The 20,211-nt window shown below is 55.4% G+C and overlaps 9 protein-coding genes across 9 annotated transcripts; 3 read left to right on the top strand and 6 right to left on the bottom strand.

Annotated features, from left to right (window-relative positions):
* Positions 1–2: 2 nt before the first annotated feature.
* Positions 3–830, bottom strand: CONPUDRAFT_36261 (DNA glycosylase; the record flags this gene model as incomplete). The annotated part of the gene is made up of 1 exon (XM_007772896.1): positions 3–830. A coding segment is annotated over one exon (828 nt), but the record flags the coding sequence as incomplete, so codon positions are not given.
* A 510-nt stretch (positions 831–1,340) lies between these two features.
* On the bottom strand, positions 1,341–3,292 carry CONPUDRAFT_167198 (uncharacterized protein). The gene is made up of 2 exons (XM_007773020.1): positions 3,024–3,292; positions 1,341–2,971 (listed from the first exon to the last, which is right to left on the bottom strand). Exons 1-2 carry the CDS (start codon positions 3,249–3,251, stop codon positions 1,448–1,450), a joined length of 1,752 nt encoding a protein of 583 aa, XP_007771210.1. The 5' UTR covers positions 3,252–3,292; the 3' UTR covers positions 1,341–1,447.
* A 1,017-nt stretch (positions 3,293–4,309) lies between these two features.
* Positions 4,310–4,672, bottom strand: CONPUDRAFT_156132 (uncharacterized protein; the record flags this gene model as incomplete). Its single annotated transcript, XM_007773019.1, has 1 exon — positions 4,310–4,672. One exon carries the CDS (start codon positions 4,670–4,672, stop codon positions 4,310–4,312), a length of 363 nt encoding a protein of 120 aa, XP_007771209.1.
* Positions 4,673–4,744: 72 nt separating this feature from the next.
* On the bottom strand, positions 4,745–6,055 carry CONPUDRAFT_156131 (uncharacterized protein; the record flags this gene model as incomplete). The annotated part of the gene is made up of 2 exons (XM_007773018.1): positions 4,745–5,776; positions 5,831–6,055. The coding sequence occupies 2 exons, from the start codon at positions 6,053–6,055 to the stop codon at positions 4,745–4,747; spliced, it is 1,257 nt and encodes a 418-aa protein (XP_007771208.1).
* Positions 6,056–10,313: 4,258 nt separating this feature from the next.
* On the top strand, positions 10,314–11,498 carry CONPUDRAFT_138552 (uncharacterized protein). The gene is made up of 2 exons (XM_007773017.1): positions 10,314–10,719; positions 10,784–11,498. The coding sequence occupies exons 1-2, from the start codon at positions 10,596–10,598 to the stop codon at positions 11,275–11,277; spliced, it is 618 nt and encodes a 205-aa protein (XP_007771207.1). The 5' UTR covers positions 10,314–10,595; the 3' UTR covers positions 11,278–11,498.
* A 340-nt stretch (positions 11,499–11,838) lies between these two features.
* CONPUDRAFT_138551 (uncharacterized protein) lies at positions 11,839–13,100 on the top strand. Its single transcript, XM_007773016.1, has 4 exons — positions 11,839–12,272; positions 12,331–12,467; positions 12,536–12,663; positions 12,820–13,100. The coding sequence occupies exons 1-4, from the start codon at positions 11,891–11,893 to the stop codon at positions 12,962–12,964; spliced, it is 792 nt and encodes a 263-aa protein (XP_007771206.1). The 5' UTR covers positions 11,839–11,890; the 3' UTR covers positions 12,965–13,100.
* A 95-nt stretch (positions 13,101–13,195) lies between these two features.
* CONPUDRAFT_127585 (uncharacterized protein) lies at positions 13,196–14,778 on the bottom strand. The gene is made up of 3 exons (XM_007773015.1): positions 14,554–14,778; positions 14,292–14,498; positions 13,196–14,231 (listed from the first exon to the last, which is right to left on the bottom strand). The coding sequence occupies exon 3, from the start codon at positions 14,173–14,175 to the stop codon at positions 13,579–13,581; it is 597 nt and encodes a 198-aa protein (XP_007771205.1). The 5' UTR covers positions 14,176–14,231; positions 14,292–14,498; positions 14,554–14,778; the 3' UTR covers positions 13,196–13,578.
* A 1,745-nt stretch (positions 14,779–16,523) lies between these two features.
* CONPUDRAFT_127584 (glycoside hydrolase family 5 protein) lies at positions 16,524–18,854 on the top strand. Its single transcript, XM_007773014.1, has 6 exons — positions 16,524–16,920; positions 16,975–17,168; positions 17,227–17,374; positions 17,441–18,253; positions 18,309–18,530; positions 18,581–18,854. The coding sequence occupies exons 1-6, from the start codon at positions 16,767–16,769 to the stop codon at positions 18,640–18,642; spliced, it is 1,593 nt and encodes a 530-aa protein (XP_007771204.1). The 5' UTR covers positions 16,524–16,766; the 3' UTR covers positions 18,643–18,854.
* Positions 18,855–19,302: 448 nt separating this feature from the next.
* On the bottom strand, positions 19,303–20,051 carry CONPUDRAFT_145467 (uncharacterized protein). Its single transcript, XM_007773013.1, has 2 exons — positions 19,579–20,051; positions 19,303–19,522 (listed from the first exon to the last, which is right to left on the bottom strand). The coding sequence occupies exons 1-2, from the start codon at positions 19,858–19,860 to the stop codon at positions 19,469–19,471; spliced, it is 336 nt and encodes a 111-aa protein (XP_007771203.1). The 5' UTR covers positions 19,861–20,051; the 3' UTR covers positions 19,303–19,468.
* Positions 20,052–20,211: the final 160 nt, after the last annotated feature.

Genomic DNA, 20,211 nt, shown 5'->3' with positions numbered 1-20,211 from the left:
CGCTCTTCCACCTCCTCCACCTTGATGCCCTTCTCCTTCATCCACGTCTTCAGCGGACACTCGCCCCTACTCCCGTTCTTGCATCCTTTACAGGCCCGGCCATGCTTCACGAACATGACGTGCAGGCCATACTTGAGCTCCGGCGGGACGCGCAGCTCGAGGTGCGCCTGCGTGCTGACACGGTCTGCATGGCGGGGCACCCAGCCAAGCATACGCGTGATCCGAAAGACGTGCGTGTCGACGGCGAACGCGTCGCGGCCCATGCAGAACGCGAGCACGCACGCGGCGGTCTTCGGGCCGACTCCGTTGTACTGCACCAGGGAGCGCATGACTTCCTCGTCGGACACGTCTCCGGCTAGCAGATGTTGGAGGTCGTACCGGCCTTCCGGATGGGCTTCTTTGACGGAGACGAGGAGGTTCTGGATGATGCGCGCTTTGCGGTTTGCTAGTCCGCCGTGCTTGATGGCTTCGACGACGTCTGCAGCGGGGGCAGTTGCCATCTTGGCAAACGCTTTTTCGCCACGGCCGAAGGCGGCATCGAGAGAATTCTTAGCGGAGGAGCTGTTGGCGTTAGACGTGTTCTGCGAGAGGATAGTGCCGATGAGCGAGTCGAGCACGTTGGGCGTCGCGCCGCACGTCGCGCCGGAGTTGGCCGAGTCTAGGGGTTTGCGGTGCTTTGGAGCGGCACCGTTGGGAAACGTGGAGGCTAGAAGATCATATATGGCATTCACGTCTTCTGTGGAAGGGGCGGTGAAGTTGGGGAAGGGCGAGGTGGAGCTGAAGTCAGAAAGCAACTTGAGTTTCTTCGTTGCCTGGGAAGCGGAGGGAGAGGTGGGAGACGACGGACGTTTAGACGCCTTCCTAGGTGAAGCCGAGGGCGAGACTGGAACAGGCGAGAGGGCGTGTTTGTCGATTTTCTTGCGAGGCATGAGGGAGGATCGAGATGACTTCAAGTTGCTAACGTGGGGTGGATTCAGCTTGAGGAGGACCACTGAGATGGACGGACCTTGGCTCCGACGGCGGCATGTCACGATCGACTCATTGTGTCACGCGTCAAGGTTACAACTTACAGCCCTGACAATCGTGGCACATCTATGCCCGTGCACAAGTCCTGAAACCGAGCAGCTTATAAGACATTGATAGCAAACATTAGGCTCTTGAACATATAACGTTCAAATCATATTACCTACTCTAATCCTAAGTACTTTAATGGCGACTGGTTCTCCCCTTCGGGAAGATTGAGCAAAAAGTGGGAGCCAAGACAAACATAATAAGAAATTATCGTGAAACTAGCAGTGATACATCAAGCGCAAGAAAAAGGAGACATCAGACGAAGGTCTGCGAAGGTTCGTCTGCCAGCTTCCAAGAACGCTCTTCCTTCCTGACGCTTTAAATATGTCAACCCGCAGCAGACGAAAACTATCAGAAAAAAAACAGGAGACAGCGATCAACTAGTTGGTAGCTGAGGCCCCTCCAACGCCTTCCACGCTCGCTCCTCCTTTCTGATACTCGCGAACGTGCTTATCCATTCTTCCGCTGTCTTCCACATAGCCCGCATCCGAGACGCATCGTGAACATTTCCGTGCGCAGTCTCGTCCCACGAGTTGATGGACTTGACATTCGGCGCCACATCCGAGAGGATCGCCGCTATACGCTTCGCATCATCGATCGGTGAATTGCCCAGCAGGAGCGTCTCCACACTCGTGTTACATACGCCTGCGCCTGGGCGCGTGTAGCCTTGCCCCTGGTGAGCACCGGAACCGGACTCGAGTGCAGAGTCATCGTTGTTAGTAGCCCGGAAGAGACCTTCGGTTTTCCGTGCGTCAAACACAATGCCGAGCGCCTCCAGCTTGGGACATAGCCGCAAGACGGAGAGTACGCCCGCAAATGTGACCTGAGGCTCCGCTGGCCAGCCATACTTGCCGCAGATACTGAGTGTGATGATGTTTGGCCAGGCCGCGGCCAGTTCGCCCAGGTCCGAGTCGGACAGTACAATCGCCATCCAGTCTTCAATCTCGAGGTGTTCCAGGGAACGAAATTTAAACAAGGGCGCGAGGTCGCTAAGCCGGAGAGCCTCTTCTTCAAGCGGAATGACGGCGGGGAAGTTACGGTCGATGACGATGGTGTAAGCGTCAAAAGTGAGCTCCGTGTGTGTGTTGGCCTGAATTTCGTCGCTTTTTGAACTGCCGCTTTCGTCTACGTCGCCAGGGGCCAGTTGGTTGATCAGTTTGCGCAGCATGTGGTGTATAAGTTTCGGCACCGTGAAAGTCAGTGACTTTGGGCGCTTTGCGAGCACGGCGAGGAAGGCACATGCCTCGTCGAGCGACGACCCGGACTGAATGTCAACTGAATCGAGATTCGGGAACATGTTCTGTCCCATAAGACGTTCTGCAACGTTCCCAGCTGGCAGGGTGAAGGACAACGAAGTCAGCGACGGGAGTCGCCCGAGATGCACCAGCGCGTCCTCGTTTAGACTGCCACAGGAGAGGTCATCAAGGCTCTGTAACTGCAAGACGAGCTCAGTTGTGGCATCGCTGTATGGGTTATCCTGCGAAGTGAAGCGCGGATAACCGAGCTCCAGGACCTCGAGCTGAGCACACCTTGCTATGGAGGGCAAGAAGCGGAGCGCAGGGGTAATGGTGGGTCGTTTCGTTGAGTAGGAATACGTTGAACTCGTTGAGTTCTTGTTCGGGTCGGGGAGAGCGATCTGCACGACTTGTGTCTTCTCACCCAGGGCGACGTTCAGAAACCTGAACGCCTCTTCATTCTCGATGTCGTTCCAGACCAGGCATCGCAATTCGGGAAACAGTGGACCTGGTATGACAGGGGAGCCGAGCGCGATAAAGACAGATGAATGGATATGGGTGTAGCTGTCTGGGTCTATCTTGTCATGGTGAACTAGTCCATGGACACGCCTTGCATAAGTTCGGAAACGTGTCCATTCTGCGCTGCGCAGCGGACGCGAAATTGTCTGAAAGACGGTCAGCCGAGACAGCATGAACAAGGGTGGGGAAGGAGTGTACGAGTGATTTTGTCCCTGAACCTTTATCCACCTCTATCCACATATCATTTGGAAGACACTTGACGAGGGGTGCAAAACCAACGAGAGTGCGCCATAGGTGGTCGAGTGCGGGATCCTGGAGAGCGTGACACGTTTGGGCGAGCGATGCAAGCGAACGATGACTGTCTTGATCACTGAGGTATAAGCATATTTCAGAGATGACCTCGAGGATGAGCAGACATCGGTGCATCCTGATGGCGAAACTTTTCGAGGGAATGGCGCAGGAGAGGGCAGCAATAATAGCGACGCGGTTGGTGACCGTGACTCAGACGCGTGATGCAATGTCGCGACTCGTAACATCACGCGCTACTTACGCCGTGACACTTGCGTCACACAGCAGCTTAGATCCAACACTCGCCTTTTCCTCGACCACAACCCCACCAGAAATGACAGGGAAGCGCCCGGGAGGAGCAAGTGACTCTCAAAGCTGTACAGGGCTATGCTTACACGAATTACCTGAGTCAAAGTGAGAGAATTGCACACAAGATGTGACCAGTAGCGCGTTCAGTTGTTAACATAAGTGAACAATGGTAATTTAGTTTACAAGACTGTGCAGTAATGAGACAAACATATAATCCATTAATGTCTACTCGTCTGCTCAGACAGCTTGGGGCGTTGCGGTGAACTGTGACCTCGCGTCCTGCTCCTTGACCGGACCCTTGTCCGTCTCCGACGGTCCAACACCTCCCGCCGTTCCATCCTGAATTATACCGGCACCAGCGCCCATAGTAGGTTCCTGGGCGGATCTAGTGCCTGTCCCTTCAACGCCAAAATTTGGGAGTGACGTCGTGTACACTGAGGGACCATGCGAGCTCTGTTTCTGACGCTCCGCAGGGCTTTCTGCAGCCACGAAGTGCTCGTCAGACGCTTCGCCTCGGGTTTGTTGATCCAAGCCACCCGAGGCCGCCTTGCGCTGCGCATATTCTCCTGTGTACTCGCAGCCCGCGGTTTCCGGGGTGGTTTAAGTCGAGGAGGATCAAGATGGATTGACCTTGGCTCCGACGCGGCATCTCACGATCCACTCATTGCGTCACGCGTCATTACATTGAATTGATTAATTCGTTGACAGCCGACAGTGAGAGTGCACTCTCGCACAGGTCCTCTTGCCTTAAGACTGTCGTTCACATTACGATCAAGTACTACCCTAAAGAGGGCTGGCCTTCCGGCTTGGCAGAGTATTGAGTTGGGAGCCTAGCTATTAGCATTGATAATAGATATGTCAAGCGCACGAAAAGCAGAAGTTTTCATTCAGACGACGGGCTGCGAAGATTCATCTACGGACTTCCATGAACGTTCTTCCTCTCTGATACTAGCGAATGTGCCGATCCATTCCTGAACAGTCTTCCACTTCGCCCGCATCTGATACGCCTCGTCGGAAAGCCTGAACGTGATCTCGTTCCAGGAATCAATACTCTTCACATTTGGGGCGACATCCGAGAGAATGCCAGCAACGCGGGTCGCATCCTCGATCGGCGAGTTGCCCACCAGAAGCATCTCCACGCTTTTATTACACACGCCCCGCCCCGGTCGCGTGCGAGTTAGCGCTTGTCCAGATCCGCCTGCGTGTTGACTAGGCTCGCTCCCACGGACGTCAAATACGATCCCGAGCATCTGCAGCTTAGGACAAAGACGAAGCACAGACAATACCCCTGAAAACGTGACTTCGGTTCCACCGGGCCAGCCTCACTTGCCGCCGATGTTCAACGTGATTATGTTCGGCCACGCAGAGGCCAGGTCAGCGACTTCTGAGTCAGTTAGAGATACGGGCATGGAGCCTTCGATGGCAAGGTTCTGCAAGGAGCGAAACTTGAACAGAGGTATAAGATCGCTGAGCTTGAGGAAGCTGTCTTCGTAAAAATGGGGCGGTATAAGTTCGTCTTCCTCGTCCTGGGCATCATCTGCAGCGAAAACAAGTGTTGTGCACTCGGGGATGTCTGCAGCCTCGTTGGGGTTATCGGCTTCACCGCCTGCCGTCAGCTTGCCAATCAAGCCAACTAGCTCAGAATGCCCAATTTTTGGCGCTGTGAACAACAGCTCCTTAGGACGTTTGGCCAGTACGTTTAGAAATGCAGATGATTCTTCAAGATTGGAGAAGGATTGAACGGTAATTGTGTCAAGATTCTGAAATAAACCGTCGCGAAGCATGGTCAAATCTGCAAGAGGTTGACCGGGGGACAGAGTGAACGATAGCGAGCGCAGCGATGCGAGGCTCCCGAGATGAACCAGAGCGTCGTGTGTGAGATAACCACAAGTCAAGGAAACAAGATGATTCATCTGGAGGACGACGTCGGAAACTGCGTCACAGTAGGCTCTCTGGATAACCTCGGGAACAGACGACGTAAACTTGATATCCAAACATTTGATCCCTGCACAGTGCACGAGCGTCGGCAGGAAACGATTGGCAGGAGTGTTGGATTCGTACAACTGCCGAGCTTTGATTGGATGGGGGAGCACGATATCGACATGATGTATCTTCTCGCCTATGGCGACGTTCAAGAACCTGAATGCGTCCTCACTTCCATCATCCCAGTGTAGACACCGCAAGTTGGGAAATAGTGGGCCTGCGAGGGTTGGAGAGCTGAGAGCAACAAAGACAGATGACGGAACCTGAGTTATAGATGGGAGGTTATTTTGGCTATGGCAGAGGTGATGAACGCGTGTTGAGTACACTCGGAAGCGCTCCCAGTCTGCGACGCGCAACGAGCGTTTTATGCTCTACACAACGATGAGTAACCGCGGACCAGTAAGGAGTGGTTGATGCACACGCACGAGCACTTTCTTACTCCCATGTGCCGTCTCTCTCCAAACATCCTCCGGAAGACACTTGACGAGGGGCGTGAAATCGGTAAGACAACTCCATAGCTGGTTGAGCGCGGGACCGTGAAGGGCCTGACACGTTCGGGCGAACGATACGAGAGAGGAGTCTTCGCCTTGAAGACTAAGATGTGAGCAGATCTCAGAGAGGACCTCTAGAATGAGGAGACATCTGTGCATCCTAGAGGAGAGACCTGTAAGGAGGAGGAAAGGATAGCGACGCGCTTGGTGACAGTGACTACGCGTAACGCGATGTCGCGATCCGTAACATCGAGACTTCATGCTGTGACACTGACGTGACACAACCTTGCCTCCAACACTCACGTTTTTGACTGGCACGAACTCGACATGAGAAGTGCAGGCACACTAATATAGTATACTTTATTCATCTACGTTTATATGATATACCTCAGTCACATCTCGCCTTATCCCTAAAGCCAGTCTTGTTGGTACCACGAAGGCGATCCATGCCCACAGCGCGCTCCGCCTGTCCTTTGAGTACGGCGTTCCCGTCCCTTTGTGCACAATAATTATCTTGGGCGCCCATATTTCTCGCACCACTCTGCAGAGCCCCGATCTCGACAACCCATCCATGAATAACCTGCGCGAGTCCCCTTGAGTATAAGGCAATACGTCAATTCGAGTCATCTGATTAAAATAATAGGCAGGAAATTAATGTGATCATACTTTAGTTTCTCTCCAATCCCGAAGCCAGGCCCAGAAGACGATTTATCCGTGGGCGGCGGACGTGGTATGTCGAGTCATGAACGAGGGCACGGGCATTGGTCTAACAGTAGTGGTGGAGGTGATATGAGAGACCAGAGCTCTCGCTGTGTCTATGCTATATGCATACCTGAACGCCACTAGGATACAGCAAGATCAATTTACCTTGGTCACTCAACAAGAAACCGAAGCGCCTAGGGAACATATGGCAACATGATGCGTGGTATCTGCCCTTATCTGAGTAAGCCGCGGAAAAGCTGAGCAGCAGACGAATACGAGTTCAAGACTAGTGTTGGTACAAAGGTAATCTAGATTACAATGTTGTACAATAAATGGGACCAAATTTAAAAATCATCCGTCAACGTCAACTCTTCCGCTCAAACAGCTTGGGGTGTTGCGGTGAACCGCGATCTCGCATCCTGCTCAGACTGTTCCTTGATCGGACCCTTGTCCGTCTCCGACGGCCCAATGTCTCCCTGCGTTCCTGACCGAGATACGCCAGCGCCAGTACCCATCACAGGGTCCTGGGTGGGTCTAGTGCCCATCCCTTCGTCGCCGACATCTGGGTGCGACGCCGTGTACGCTGAGCGACCACGCGAGCTCTGTTCCTGACGCTCCGCAGGACTCTCCCCAGCCGCGCCAGCCGCTTCGCCTCGTTTCTGTTGATCAAAGCCGACACCTGAGCCGGCTTTGTGGTGCGCAGATTCTCCTGTATATTCGCAGCCCGCTGTTGCGCCTACAGCCGAACCTGGCTGGACGTCTGAGCGTGAGCCGGGGCCACCTGGGCTGGTGCCAGATGCACCACGGGTGTTGATGTCTTTTCGAGCGCCCACGTTGGTATCGGCGATGTTAGTGTCGGTAGGTCCCGCCGACTGAGCCGATTGCGCACCACTACGGGCGTCTGTGTCGTTACTTGGCTGAGACTGTAAAGTGGGATCAGGACCACTGTCGTTCGCGCCAGAAGCGTCGCCTGTAGGACGTGGACCTGTGCCCGTCTCACCACCTTCAAGTTGACCTGAGTCGTGGTTGGCATCTACATCCGTATTGGTGACATTAGTGTCGGGGATGCTGGTATCGCTAGGGCCGGTCGATGTGGCGGCGCGGTCGGCAGCTGCACCAGGGGGAGGATATGTGCCTTTGCCAGACGAAGGCGGAGGGGTGGGACTAGCGCCCATGCCGCTCATAGATGCGTCAGCGTGGGGACTAGAGGTGTCGCCAGTAGGGCATGGAGTGGTGCTCGAAACGCCACCAGTGTCGGTATCGGTACCACGACCTGCACCCGTATCCGTATTGGTGGAGTTGGTGTCCCGAACGTTGATATCGCTGGGGCCCGGCGACCTGGCCGCGGCGGCAGACGTGTCAGGAGGAGGACCGGTGTCTTTGCCTGACGTAGGCTGGGGGGCAGAGGTGGTGGTATTACCGGCGTCGCCCATGTCTGCGTCAGTGCGGGCGCCAACAGTGTCGCTGGTAGGACGTGGAGTGGTGCCCGTACCACGAGCATCAGCTCCCGTATCGGTAACGTTGGTGTCGTGGACGCTAGTGTCGCTAGGGCCAGTCGACCTAGCCATGGCGTCAGTAGCCGTGTTGGAACGAGGACCAGTATCTTTGTCTGATGTAGGCTGTGGGGCGGAGCCGGTGGCGCCACCGACGCGACCCGCACCTGCGTCAGGGCGGATGCCAGAGGTGTCGCGGCCAGGACGAGGACTGGAGCCCGTACCGCGACCGGCGCGGGTGGCCGCGTCGGGGATGCTGGTGTCGGTGGGACCAGTCGGCTTGTCCGTTGGTTGGGAAGTCCCGCCGGCGGAGACGTCTGTATCTTTGCCTGGCAGAGGATGCGGGGCAGGACCAGCGCTCACGCCGCTCTTGGCCGCGTCAGAGCGAGCGTTCAAGGCGCCGGCGCCGGCAGGGCGAGTTCCTGCTGCGCCAACATTTCCGGTTGCATGGCCGTATCCGGGTCCTGAACGAGCGTCTTCAGCCGCTGAGCTGACGTTGGGATCGTTATTGGACGTAGGTGCTTTGGTATTGTCTGAGGCGTTCGCGGGGTGGGTGGTGCTGGTGTCCGATGTCGCCCCGGCGGCGCCCGTGGTGGTAGGCTGATGAGCTGCGCCGGTACCACGCAGGCGACTCATGCCTTCCGCGTACTCTGCCTTGCCCTTACTTGCGATGGCACTGTTCTTGTCCCGGGCATCTTGGTGAGCCATGGTTGAGTCGACGGAGCCCAGGGCGGCGCCGCGAATGCCTTCGCCGATGCCGTGGGCGACTTGGAAGGCACCTCTTTAAAATCCCGTTAATACTGATCGACTCCATGAAAGAACCAAACGTACTTGATTTTGCTAGCAATGCCAGAGCCGCCACCAGAAGGTTTGGCGGCGCTTGTTTTAGCGTTGTTGGGGTTATCTGCGGGGTTGGACATGATGGTGTTTCGTTGTGAGATTCGTCGTGTTCTCGGAGAGGCAGAATGAGACTTTATGAATGGGTCACAAAAAGTTGATGACGCAGCGTATGCGCTCACCCCGGCGGCGAATGCAGATCCATGACGGTGCTGCCGCAAATGGGTAGGCAACGACGCCCAGCTGCGACAGAACTTACAGCACCTTTGAGAGCGCAGTTCAACATGTTGGCGCAGCCTCTCCAACAAGGTATGCTCCGAACCGAATTTCATCTCTGCGCACACTGGGCTCCGACTCAGATCCCACCCATCCACCAGCTTCTTTCGACATACAGCCTAATCTTTGAGCCCTTAACGCCAACGTCTTCTTGTATGCAGAGACGTCGATGGAAGAAAGCGCCTCATGGTGAAGGATTACAAGTCAGGCTTGTCAGAGAAGATAGGGCGGAATGACTCGACGTTGCGCCGTAAGTTGATGTCGCCAGTTTAGGCTGACGCTAGGACAGAGGCATGGCTTCCAGTGCATGCGACATCAACGCATCGAAGTAGCTCGGGATAGAGAAAATCTGTTGGCTATAGAGAGGATAGGGTCGATGATAGAATGCACATCAGTGTTGGATCTGACAGGCGGCGCTCGAGCTGAAGAGGGTGACAGAGTAAAGGTGCTGTAGATAATCCACAGCTTACTTGATGGTCGGATGCGAACAAGGATAAAATGAGGCCCTAGACTCACAACACTCATCTAAATGCGTCAGCCGTGTAGGTCCACCTCCGCGTCCTGTTAAAGTATAGCACATGTCGGAAGGCACCGGTGAGTCACTGGGAGTTGACTCGGCTTGAGGTTCACAGCACTTGGGAGCCATTGATACATCATAGGTGCAATCTATATCAGGTTCTGTTTGCACATCAGCGCGAATGTAAAGGTTGAGGCTGGGTTGTTTGTGCGAGAGCTTGGGTGCGCGTTCGGTGCGCGTCCGGGAGGAGGCTATGTGCTGCAAAGCCTATGAGGAGTCATGAGGAAGGTCAGACGCGTCTTGGAGAGACATTGTAGTCCAAAGGGAGAGCTGGGGCGCGAGTGCCAGCGCCTGTGATGTGTTGAGCTGAAGGGCGGGAACGGTCTAGAGCGCGATAAGGGAGCTGATTTGGCGCTTGATATAGAACGGCGGCGCCGCCATCAACGCACCCCGTGAGACGCGACGCGCCTTGTGATCCCGACGCCTGCCAAATCCGGTCTAATTTCAGTCTCCGCAGTTCTAATCGGGTAATCCCGCCTCCGCCACCACAGGCGAGAAGCGCGTCGCTTTCCCTTCTGTTTGCTGTCACCCGCCCCTCCCGACAACCGCCCCATGCATCGGCCAATCATGGCGCGTTCGTGCTCGATAATCACTGGAGCGCGTACAAACAGCCGACGCGCAATCAACGAGCTGCATCCAAACAAGCCGACGCACACGTCGGGGTATAAAGCGTGCCCGTCGCGCAGTGAGTCATCCAACAGCACCCCGCTCTTCGCAGCCCACGCAGCCCACGCAGCGCTCCCGCCTCCTCTGACTCACCCCTCTGCACCCGTATCTTTGCCCCTCTCTACACGTTCCCCCACCAAACTCTCACATGGCCTACCCAACCAACTCCCCATGGTCGACCGCTGGTTACCCCAATGCTCCCCACATGGGCAGTGTCCCCCTTCCCCCACCAGGCTCCACTACCCCGCAAGTGACTCCCTGTAAGTTGCCCTGTAAGCTCTGCATCATGTTCACTCGCTCCTTCCACCGTGTACTAATCCCAATCCCTGTCAATAGACTCCGCCCCTCATGCCAACCATGCGTCTATCATTAGCCTGCACCCTCTTCTGTCCTATGATCCCTCGGGCCGGATGATGTTCGACATCAGACAAGACCTCCGTCTCCTCTGCCTTCGTCCCCCATTCACACCAGACCAGTATCGCGAACAAGCTGTGGGCCCAGCGTCGACGCGTATGGCGATCACTGTTCCCAATGCTCCATACTGGCAGATCGACGTGTCGAACCCTCAAGGCGTTACCGTCTGGGACGTCCTTACTAGACTCAGCCAGGTCCTATCCACTACGGTCAATACGCAGGAAGCTGCTGCGCTTGCAGCGGGCATCCAGGCTGCGAGTGCCTCGTTCAACGCTCGGTGCGGGAGCGACTCCCGTGTCCGTGCCCAGGGCATGAAACGCTTCGATTTTCTCGGCATGAAGTTCTTCTTTGTTGGCTTAACGAGAGCTCGCGACGGCTCGGATCGCTGGGAAGCTCACTTTGCTCCCCGTATCTGAGTCCTGTTATGCCCACCTGCCTTGTCGCGGTCTCGCTTCCTCCATATTCGCGCTCTCCAGCATATTTATCTAGTATTTGTCTCTCCCCACTCATCTTGTCGACTTAAACCCTTACTCTCTCTCCCGTCTGACCTCGTCGCCACAACTCTGCTCTGTTCCACTCACCCAATTAGTCCCCCCGCCCCACCTCATCTTTTTTATCTGATATTGCTCTCACTGTTGACGCTGTCGATTCTATCTCCCTCATGGACACCTCATCTACTACCATATCAATTTGTCTAGACTAACGCACGGAACACTAGGTTTGTATCAATGGACTCGCTGTAGCTTCACCCTTATTCTTTTGTCTTCACTTGTGTATCCATATCGCTACTCGAAGAATGCTATTTGTTACCATAACATTCTTTGGCTTCGTGGGGTTGGCGTCAACTGGCGGCATTGCGATGGGTAAGCCAGGGAGTACTAATATCAACTGACACGTGATGCGTACGCGTCCACTCCTCGTCCCAGAACGTTCCCTACTGGAGCAACCTCCTTGACTAACACGCTCACATTCATTAAACTTCGAGCTCATTCCTTCACCAACCCTTCATTTAAAACTCTACCTGTCAAGATGACCACTCTCACTGCTATGTTTGTTCTCGGTCTCATCTCAGCATTAGCGGATGGCGCAGCGCTCCGAGTCCGCTACGACCCAACATCACCCTCACGCTCGCTCGCCGACATCCTCTTCTCGGATGTAGTCTACATCCCTGCATCAGGATTCAGCTTCGCGGATGCCAGCTTCCATCTCGCACCTGCCGGGCTCGATGCATCGTCGTCGCTCTTCCCGCGCGATCTCAACTTCACCGCTGGCACTGGCACGCCCACCCGGCGGAGCGCAGACCTGAACACGGCGCCGACGCCTGCGCCGACGGGGCAGTCTTCGCCTTCGACGACGGTTCATATCGGGTCGGAGGGTGATTTTGCGCTTTTGCTTCCTGGGACATCTTATAGTACGTGGTCTCCTCGTTTATGTTGTTCTTGTAGCTGAAACCGAGCTTCGATTTTCAGCTCTGATATCGGACGCGGAGGCTGATGGCGTCTCGTTCTGCACACCTGGCTCCAATGGTACCTGTGGTCAGTCCCTTCCGGATGGATTCATCACAGGTGCCGCCGTCTCTACCGCGCCTGACGGATCCTACATCCAGGTAATGTACCTCTTTTTCCGCTTTGAAAAACGTCAGGTGTAGACAATGCTAACGCAGTGTTCACGCAGGTGACGGGCTGTTTCGATGTCAGCAAATTCGCTTTTGCACAGGGTGATGCCGGCGGACAATTCGACGTCCGCTTCCCCAACGGCGCGCAGTGCTCGTTCGGTGGGTACGGCGCAAGCTTCATCGAGCAGTTGAGTCCCCGTCCCTTTCTCAATGCTCTTTCTTGCTTCTACACCGCATATACCCACTCCTCGCTCGCACATCTCCGAGGACTTCTTTTCCCTCGACCAAAATGAGCTTGATCGTCCCTTGTATCGCAGAAGCTGACAGACGCCCCACGTTGCAGGGTTGAACCCTCGTCGGGACGCTTCTGTCTCCGCTGCTGCGCACACGAGAACGATCAGGAGAACTGCAACTCGCACCAGGACAGGGCCGGCTGTCCGAACGCGGTCCCTGGGACGTACACGTTTCCAAACGCGGACTGCTCGTGAGCTGGCGTCGTTGCGGGGCGGTGTGGCGTGGCGTGGTGATTGCATTCTAACTTGTATTATGGACCGTTGTTTCTTCATTTCGAGTTGTTGAGGTACATTCTATGCACAACGTTTTGTAGCGCGACCCTGATTTGTATTGTTCCTGAATTTGATTTGCGTTGTATGGCGTTTCAGATGTAAAGAGTAGAGTTGTGCACGCGCCGCTGGGAAGCCGTGAGAGGAAGTCATAAAGTCGTCGCATTTCGTTATGTTATATTACATGGTACATAGCACGAGAGACCGTCCGTCCATAGTATAACATAGAGAAAAATGCATAAGGTTACAGAATGCGAGTCCCAAATAAAACACAGATAGCAATGACAGAGCGAGGATGAATGCGGTTGTCTGACGTAGCGGACGCAAGACTTTTCGGGGTTTTGAAAGGCAACGCAATAGCGAGAGATGAGAAGATGAGATGAGGTGTGACCAACATGAGCTATAATGAGAGATAATTCCGGAGTTGAGAATACCAAACAAAAGACCAAAAAGAAAAGAAGGTATAGGAAAGAGAAACAGAGCCAGAAACGAGTGTGTGATTCCTCTGGGGGATATCGAAGAAGTCAAGGGCCGCAACTTCATGGCTTCCCGAACAGCAGCTTGCCGGTGCTTGTGCCCGCAGAGCCCTTCTCGACCTCGACGCCGACGAGGCGCGTCTTGCCGTGCAGCCAATCGATCCGGCGCACGCCGCCCTCCCAGCCGCCGCCCATCTTGGTGCACCGGCTCTCGTATGCGCGCGTCACCTTGCGCTGTGCGCGGCTGCCGTGCCCGAGCGCGTCCCACTCGGCGGGCGTGACGCGCTGGAGGAGCGTCGTGTGCACGGCGTAAAGCAGGTCGAGGTTCGTGATGTACGACGAGCGGCCCGCGCCGTTCTTGGGCGGGGAGGGGCCGGGCTGGAATCCCGCGGGCGAGTGTTGTGGTTGTGAGTGCGGGGGCGGGTGGCCGCCTTTGGAGGGCGCGACGACGACGGGCCAGGGGAACTTGTCTGAGCGGAGGACGATGCGCGACATGCTCGATGTCGGCGGGTCCGTGCAGGGCTGGTTGAGCGTGTGAGAGGGCACGGCCTGGTGCGTCGTGCGGTCGAGCACGGTTCTCGCCGAGGGCGTAAAGGTCACATCGTACGATAGCGGAGCGCTGTGCAGCCGCGAGGAGGCAAAGAGGGGGTGCATGTGCATAAGGCTGGCACCGGTCTGGAGAGGCCGTGCGTGCGGCGGAAGCTCCACACTTCCATCTGTACCGGGTATTATGTCAGATGGACGTACTTCTAACACCGACAGGAGGGGAGACGTACAGGAGCGCGAAGATCCAGCGGAGGAGACGCTACTTTGCCAGGTGTGCGTCTTGTTCAGAGGAGGGCGGCGCTCGGTATAGCGCACACTGTGATGGCTGCCCGCCGAAGATGGCGGCGCAGGAGGGAAGTATCCTTGCCCCAGAGAGGTGTTTGAGTTGTTCCGGGACGAAGAGCCGAAAGAAGGCGTGTATAGCGGATACGTCTTCGCTGTGTACAACGTGGTCAATTGAATACCTCATGGGATGACAGGTGAAACACATACACTTATCCGCAGATTTGTAGCTGGCGCGCCTATACGTTGACGGGCGGCTGCTGTGGGAGGCAGATGCGTGCGGTGGTACGTTCGTTCCGTGGCCAGCGGCATCAAAGGTGGCATAGCGAAGGGGAGAGGGTGTCGCGGTGCGCGCACAGTAGCTGTTGCTTCGCTTGGTCTTGAGGCGTTGGGGGGGATTGCCACTCGAGGGGGTCTTCACGTATACGTAGTTAGAAGCGGCAGAAGAGGAGGCATTGCTACGCGGGGTAGCCTTGGAGGAGGTTTCTCGGGAGCGACTGGGTGTACTGGAGTGGCTTCCGCCAAAGATGTAGCGCATAAACGAAGTCATGATGGTAGCGGTGGTGGGTGGCCAAGCTGGTGAGTGCTTAAGGCTGAGAGCGAGACGACTATCGAGGACTGCGACGTTGATTCTTATACGACAGACGAGGCGGCGTCGGCCATGGTCTAGAACTTGCGTCGGTCATGGATCGCGCGTTCCAGACAATGGAGAGCCGGGTTCGTGTAAGAGATCCCCCGGAAATCGTGGTCCCATCATCGCCTGACGCTCCACCGACGTGAATGTGAAGAACTGCAGGAGGCATTTCCGAACAGGGATTCATAGAAAGAAATAGAAAGAAAACGCGAAAACGCGGCAGTGTGATCTGAAGACCGGAATCTCCGTGATGAACAGTGCCGCGAGCCAATGGACGCACCGGCGGACAAGCAGGCAGGTTGCTAAGCGAGAGCAAAGAGGGCATTGATGTAAAACGGGTGTCATCTGCGGCGCGAGTCTCGTATCAATGGGAATCGAACCCTCGTCTATCCGGCCTCGAGGCTGGCAAGCTCGGTTGGGCGGCGCGTGGGGCACGCGTGTTCCCTCTTTATGGCAGGTTCGCTCTCGCGCGTCGGTGAGGGCGCACTGCGCTCTGACCGACTGATGGCTTCCTCCCTTGGCGGGCGAGGCGCGCACAGCTTGAAAGTGGTTCGACACTGCACCAGACATGGCGTAGACAGGTACGCCCGCACACAACGTCGAGGAAAAAATGCAACTCGCACCACAAAGAAAGCAACGCGATTGCCATGAGATTCGCCACTGGAAGTGGAACAACGGAGTGCCCCGAATGCTATGACAAGGCTGCAGTCCATTTGCTCAGGGTTCATCGAAAGAAGATTCTGAGAGCGCGCGCCGTGACAGACAAGAGGGAATCACATACAAAAGGCGCGTACCCCTCCATCATGTCACACAGCAAGAACACACCTTTGCGTCGATCGCAGCTTCTCAATTTGATAGCGAGTGGATCGCGTGTCACCCACAAGCAAGCCTATAGACATCCTGTGGACGTCAGACGAGTAAACAGCGCCAGCACTTAGGGGGTCCAGTGCCACCAGCACCGATGACGAATTGGACAGTGCTCGCATCAGAGGAGCTACGCAAGCTTAGGATGCCGTATCCCGCGGGGCCACCCTCGAAATCATCTGAGATACAGGCACGATATCGAAGTCAAAAGATGATAACAGCTCAAGGTTCAAGAACAGTTACAGAAAAGGACACATACTCGGCTAAGTGACGAAGGTCCAAGAGCACTAGCAGGCTCAGGGTTCTCATTTATCGCAATATGGTCGCCTTGTGGGATGCGGCTGCGAACAGCTGCGAACCTTGCTGCCGATGTATTCAGATTCCATGTCATGTTTGTCTTTTACCGTGTCGGGACCTTGATCGCAAGGTAACCCAAGGAGAGGGTAGATTGAATTATCAGGTGATGCGTGTACACGCCGTAGGTTGATCATCCAAGAAGTCTAGATTCGGGAAAGGAAACGAGGCATGAGGATGACTCATAATGCATATGGATTCATCTTGGGATATGCAGGTCATTGAGATGGTTGAGCTTGCCTGTGATGGCTGTTGGGCAGTCCAAAAGCTGAGCGACGGACAAAGCCGGTGGCACCGGAGAGAGAGTGGCTCATCAATTGGGGTGACAGTCTGTGGACCATCATGGGTGCATCATCGTTCGAGCTTCAAGAGCTCGAGACCGTGCAAGGTGCGGACCGTCCGGAGGAGGGGATGGAGGGGAAGAAAGATAATGACCGTGTGAACTTCGGCTGGTGCACTGGTTAGGGGGGCGTGTTGACGTCGATGCCCCACTCTCTCGAGCGCCTCAATGTACTCCAGTCCTTGGTCTCTCCAACACCCCACGGGCGCCGCATATCTCTCATCATAAGCCATGAAGAAGGTCTCCGAGTTCCTGGACAAAGTACACCATGTCAAAGATACGCTAACCTCACGCAGCACGGGCCCAGAACTACCCCAGGTTGGGGTCGTGCAGGATCCCAGGCTCGAGTTTTACCGTTCGCGAAAACAACGTGGGGTCAATCTTGGTGTGTTATCTTATCTACACATTTCTTTCGAAACATTCTCTCATGCCGTAACAGGCTCATGGTTCGTCTTGGAACGGTGGATCTCAGACTCCCCCTTCGCATCTGCCGCTCCTCCTGGACAGAGTGATTTGGACGTGGCGAGAGGAAGCAACGCAAAGGCTATTCTCGAACGTCATTGGGACACATGGATTACAGAAAGCGACTTTGAATGGCTCGCTCAACGAGGAGTGAATACAGTTCGGTTACCGGTAAAACCTCTCCCGATGCAGATGTACATCCAACTGGTTTAACGTTCACGGTCTGCAGATAGGGTATTATCACCTCTGTGGTGCAGACCCATCCGTATTTCCTGGAACCGATTTTCAGTCGTACCAAACCACGTTCGAGGGAGCATGGCCCAGGATTGTCACAGCCTTGACGACTGCGCAGAAGCATGGCGTAGGCGTCCTGATCGGTCCGCTCAACCTAAGCGTTAAAATCTACGTGTAGCTTCTCTGACCTCATGCGTATCTATTTGTAGATCTGCACGCCGCCCCCGGAAAGCAGAACCGTGATTCGCACTCGGGGACCTCCCTCGATCCTGCGTTTTTCTCGAATGCTCGGCATAGGGCACGTACTGTCCACGTCCTGCGAATCCTTGTCTCAAAACTCGTCGAGCTCAGACAGAGCAACACTCCTCCCATCTTCAATGTCGTCGGTCTAGAACTTCTCAACGAGCCACAGCCCAACTCGCACGATGATTTACAAAAGTGGTACACCCAGGTCGTCCACACCCTCGCCCCCATCGACCCGGGCATGCCGATCTACATATCCGACTGCTGGCAAACGGACCAGTACGCCGCATACATCCAGGCCCTCAATGCGCCTCCATCCACCATCGTCGGTCTGGACCACCACCTCTATCGCTGCTTCACATCCGAGGACATCAGCACCTCCGCCGATCAGCATGCGGGTGCGCTCTGGGACCCGAACGCGTGGGCGCCGAAGATGTTCGCCGCTACCGCAGAGAAGCTCGCGAGCGCCGGTGCCGGCCTCGTTGTCGGCGAGTGGTCCGGGGCGCTCAACCCCGGCTCGTTGCAGAACGGCAGGAGCCACGATGAACAGAGGAAGAACTACGTCGCGGCGCAGCTGGCTCTGTTCGAGCGGTGCTGCGCGGGCTGGTTCTTCTGGACGTACAAGAAGGAGAGCCCGGGCGATACGGGCTGGTCTTATCGAGACGCGGTTCAGAGTGGCGTGTTCCCGGACCACGTGGGCGTCAGACGGCGTCCTGGGCTGCGCTTGGACAGAGAGGCTGCAGATCAGCGACGAGAGGCGGTTTTACGCGATTCGCTAGGTGAGTTTAGGCCGTCGACAGCATTTCGCCTGTGTAATCAATAGAGTCGATGCAGGCCAACACTCGTCCTACTGGGATCAGTATCCCGGACATTACGAGCACTGGCGGTTTGAGCACGGGTTTCGTCAAGGCTGGGACGACGCCTACCCTTTCTTCTCTTTTGACGATGAGAGTTTGACCTCGGTCTCCGAGATGGGATTCCGAGGCCACTGGCTAACACGGAGGGTCAGCGATCATGTCCACGCGTCGGGAAAGTCGAAGAGCATTTGGGAGTTTGGTGCGTGGCTGTCATCATCATGCAAACGGCAGTGACTGACGGCCACACAGAGCATGGCTACAATCAGGGGGTGGATGCTGCAAGAAAGGACTTTGAAACGCTGTGCGAGTGAAACCAATGCTCGCGGGAATATTCCTTCGGTCCCGGTCCGCCATACTCAAGTTCGGACTTCTACGTATCAGTGCTTGCGGAGAAGCACGCATGTATCTGTAGGTTGGATATCCTTGCTCTCTGTGTCGTATCAGAATCTTCTTTGCGAACTGCTGCGGCCTCTTAATTCAAAACGCACATCCCGCGAGGACTATTCAAATGCCGAGGGTTCTTCTACCGCTTAACGAGGATGTATTTGATGAACCGCGCTCGCGGGCGATGGCCAGACCGCACCGGCGGTGACAAAGATCTTGTTTTTGTTGCGCCTTCCGGACGTCCTTCAGGCACTGCCTACGCCCTCGCCCCCACACGAGGTGACGGTGTTGACTTATGCGTTCCATGACCTAGGACCTAGGTTGTCTTACTGATCAATGGCCATTGAGTGGATGATAGCTGTAAGTCGAAACGCCGCAAACGTGCTCAAGCCAGCGAAGCCCCTTCTACTGTTCCCTTCTTCGTGCTCACACACCCATTCGCTTGTAAAATTCACAGGACATTGCAGCTTAGCAGGACAGCAGGAAGCCTTCTGGAAGAGCATGTTGATTTTCCCGCAACATTGACCTTGTTGTGGATCAGCCACTATGTCACTAGGCTCCTTAAGTGCTAAAAATATAAATTTTATAAGTTACCATACATCCTTCCACCACTTCGATTCACGAATGTAGCAGTGTAAAGAACGTGGTCTGGGTGTGATAAATAATAGCCCAATGCTGAACCAGCGATACAAAGGCCGCGGAAATGAACTACGTAGGTGACAAAGAATAATGATAACAAGTGGCTTATGCCGCTTAGTGCTCGACATTGACAGTGAAGCTGTCGGTCTGGACCCAAGGCCGACCACCCTGTTTTATCGCAAGGTCAGATCGCCGGATGTAAATGACAAGACACATGCACCCACCCCGAGAAGAGCAAACTGCGCGAGCCCGATGACGGCCTTGCCCTCGCGCATAGAGGCCGGGACTGTGACCGTAAAGATCTGGTCCGGCAGCTGGCTGCCAGGCTCACCGTGGACGGCGAAAGGACCGTTGTAGAGGACGATGCCGATATCCTTGCTAGGCGATGGGCAGTCTACACCCGCCGGCGTCACGCATGTGCTCATCCCGAGCACGATCCCAACCGGGTCGGCAACCTGTCCGAATCGGCGTCTTTGCTGGGCCGTTACGGGCTTAAAAGCCGGCATTATATGTCGAAGAGTGCAAGAGAACCGAAGGATGTTGTTTTAGCTGGGATTGCCATTATGAGGAGAGAGACGCGGTGGCGATGGAGAGCTTCATGTTGAAGAACTAAGGAACTAAGGGAGGCGTCGCGATCGAGAGGCGGACAATGGTGCGAGGGGGCTCGAAATGTCGCTAGCAGGGCACTATTTATGCGTTTTGTCTAATAATATGAACCGGGAGAGTAAATTAGCAAGCGTCGGTCAGGGGAGGCCGTAACGTGGGACTGTTTGACAGTTTAACAGAGTCGTCGGTAGGCCAGAATTTTGGGCTTGAGGTTGGGGCGCACCCTGAGAGCTTCTGGGCTCATATACAAC

This window comes from Coniophora puteana (genome assembly GCF_000271625.1).
Source record: "Coniophora puteana RWD-64-598 SS2 unplaced genomic scaffold CONPUscaffold_10, whole genome shotgun sequence".
In the NCBI taxonomy this organism is placed as follows: Eukaryota; Fungi; Basidiomycota; class Agaricomycetes; order Boletales; family Coniophoraceae; genus Coniophora; species Coniophora puteana.
This window is presented reverse-complemented; position numbering and strand designations above follow the sequence as displayed.

Excerpts from the sequence above, each read along its gene's own strand:
- CONPUDRAFT_167198 (XM_007773020.1), bottom strand. The coding sequence starts at position 3,251 with ATGCACCGATGTCTGCTCATCCTCGAGGTCATCTCTGAAATATGCTTA. Across the intron at positions 2,972-3,023 it reads GTTCAGGGACAAAATCACTC|ACAATTTCGCGTCCGCTGCG; the intron begins GTACACTCCTTC and ends ACCGTCTTTCAG.
- CONPUDRAFT_127584 (XM_007773014.1), top strand. The coding sequence starts at position 16,767 with ATGAAGAAGGTCTCCGAGTTCCTGGACAAAGTACACCATGTCAAAGAT. Across the intron at positions 16,921-16,974 it reads ACAACGTGGGGTCAATCTTG|GCTCATGGTTCGTCTTGGAA; the intron begins GTGTGTTATCTT and ends ATGCCGTAACAG. Across the intron at positions 17,169-17,226 it reads TGAATACAGTTCGGTTACCG|ATAGGGTATTATCACCTCTG; the intron begins GTAAAACCTCTC and ends CACGGTCTGCAG.
- CONPUDRAFT_145467 (XM_007773013.1), bottom strand. The coding sequence starts at position 19,860 with ATGCCGGCTTTTAAGCCCGTAACGGCCCAGCAAAGACGCCGATTCGGA. Across the intron at positions 19,523-19,578 it reads CGCAGTTTGCTCTTCTCGGG|GGTGGTCGGCCTTGGGTCCA; the intron begins GTGGGTGCATGT and ends GCGATAAAACAG.
- CONPUDRAFT_127585 (XM_007773015.1), bottom strand. The coding sequence starts at position 14,175 with ATGCACATGCACCCCCTCTTTGCCTCCTCGCGGCTGCACAGCGCTCCG.
- CONPUDRAFT_138551 (XM_007773016.1), top strand. The coding sequence starts at position 11,891 with ATGACCACTCTCACTGCTATGTTTGTTCTCGGTCTCATCTCAGCATTA. Across the intron at positions 12,273-12,330 it reads GCTTCCTGGGACATCTTATA|CTCTGATATCGGACGCGGAG; the intron begins GTACGTGGTCTC and ends TTCGATTTTCAG. Across the intron at positions 12,664-12,819 it reads GGCGCAAGCTTCATCGAGCA|GGTTGAACCCTCGTCGGGAC; the intron begins GTTGAGTCCCCG and ends CCCACGTTGCAG.
- CONPUDRAFT_138552 (XM_007773017.1), top strand. The coding sequence starts at position 10,596 with ATGGCCTACCCAACCAACTCCCCATGGTCGACCGCTGGTTACCCCAAT. Across the intron at positions 10,720-10,783 it reads GACTCCCTGTAAGTTGCCCT|ACTCCGCCCCTCATGCCAAC; the intron begins GTAAGCTCTGCA and ends CCCTGTCAATAG.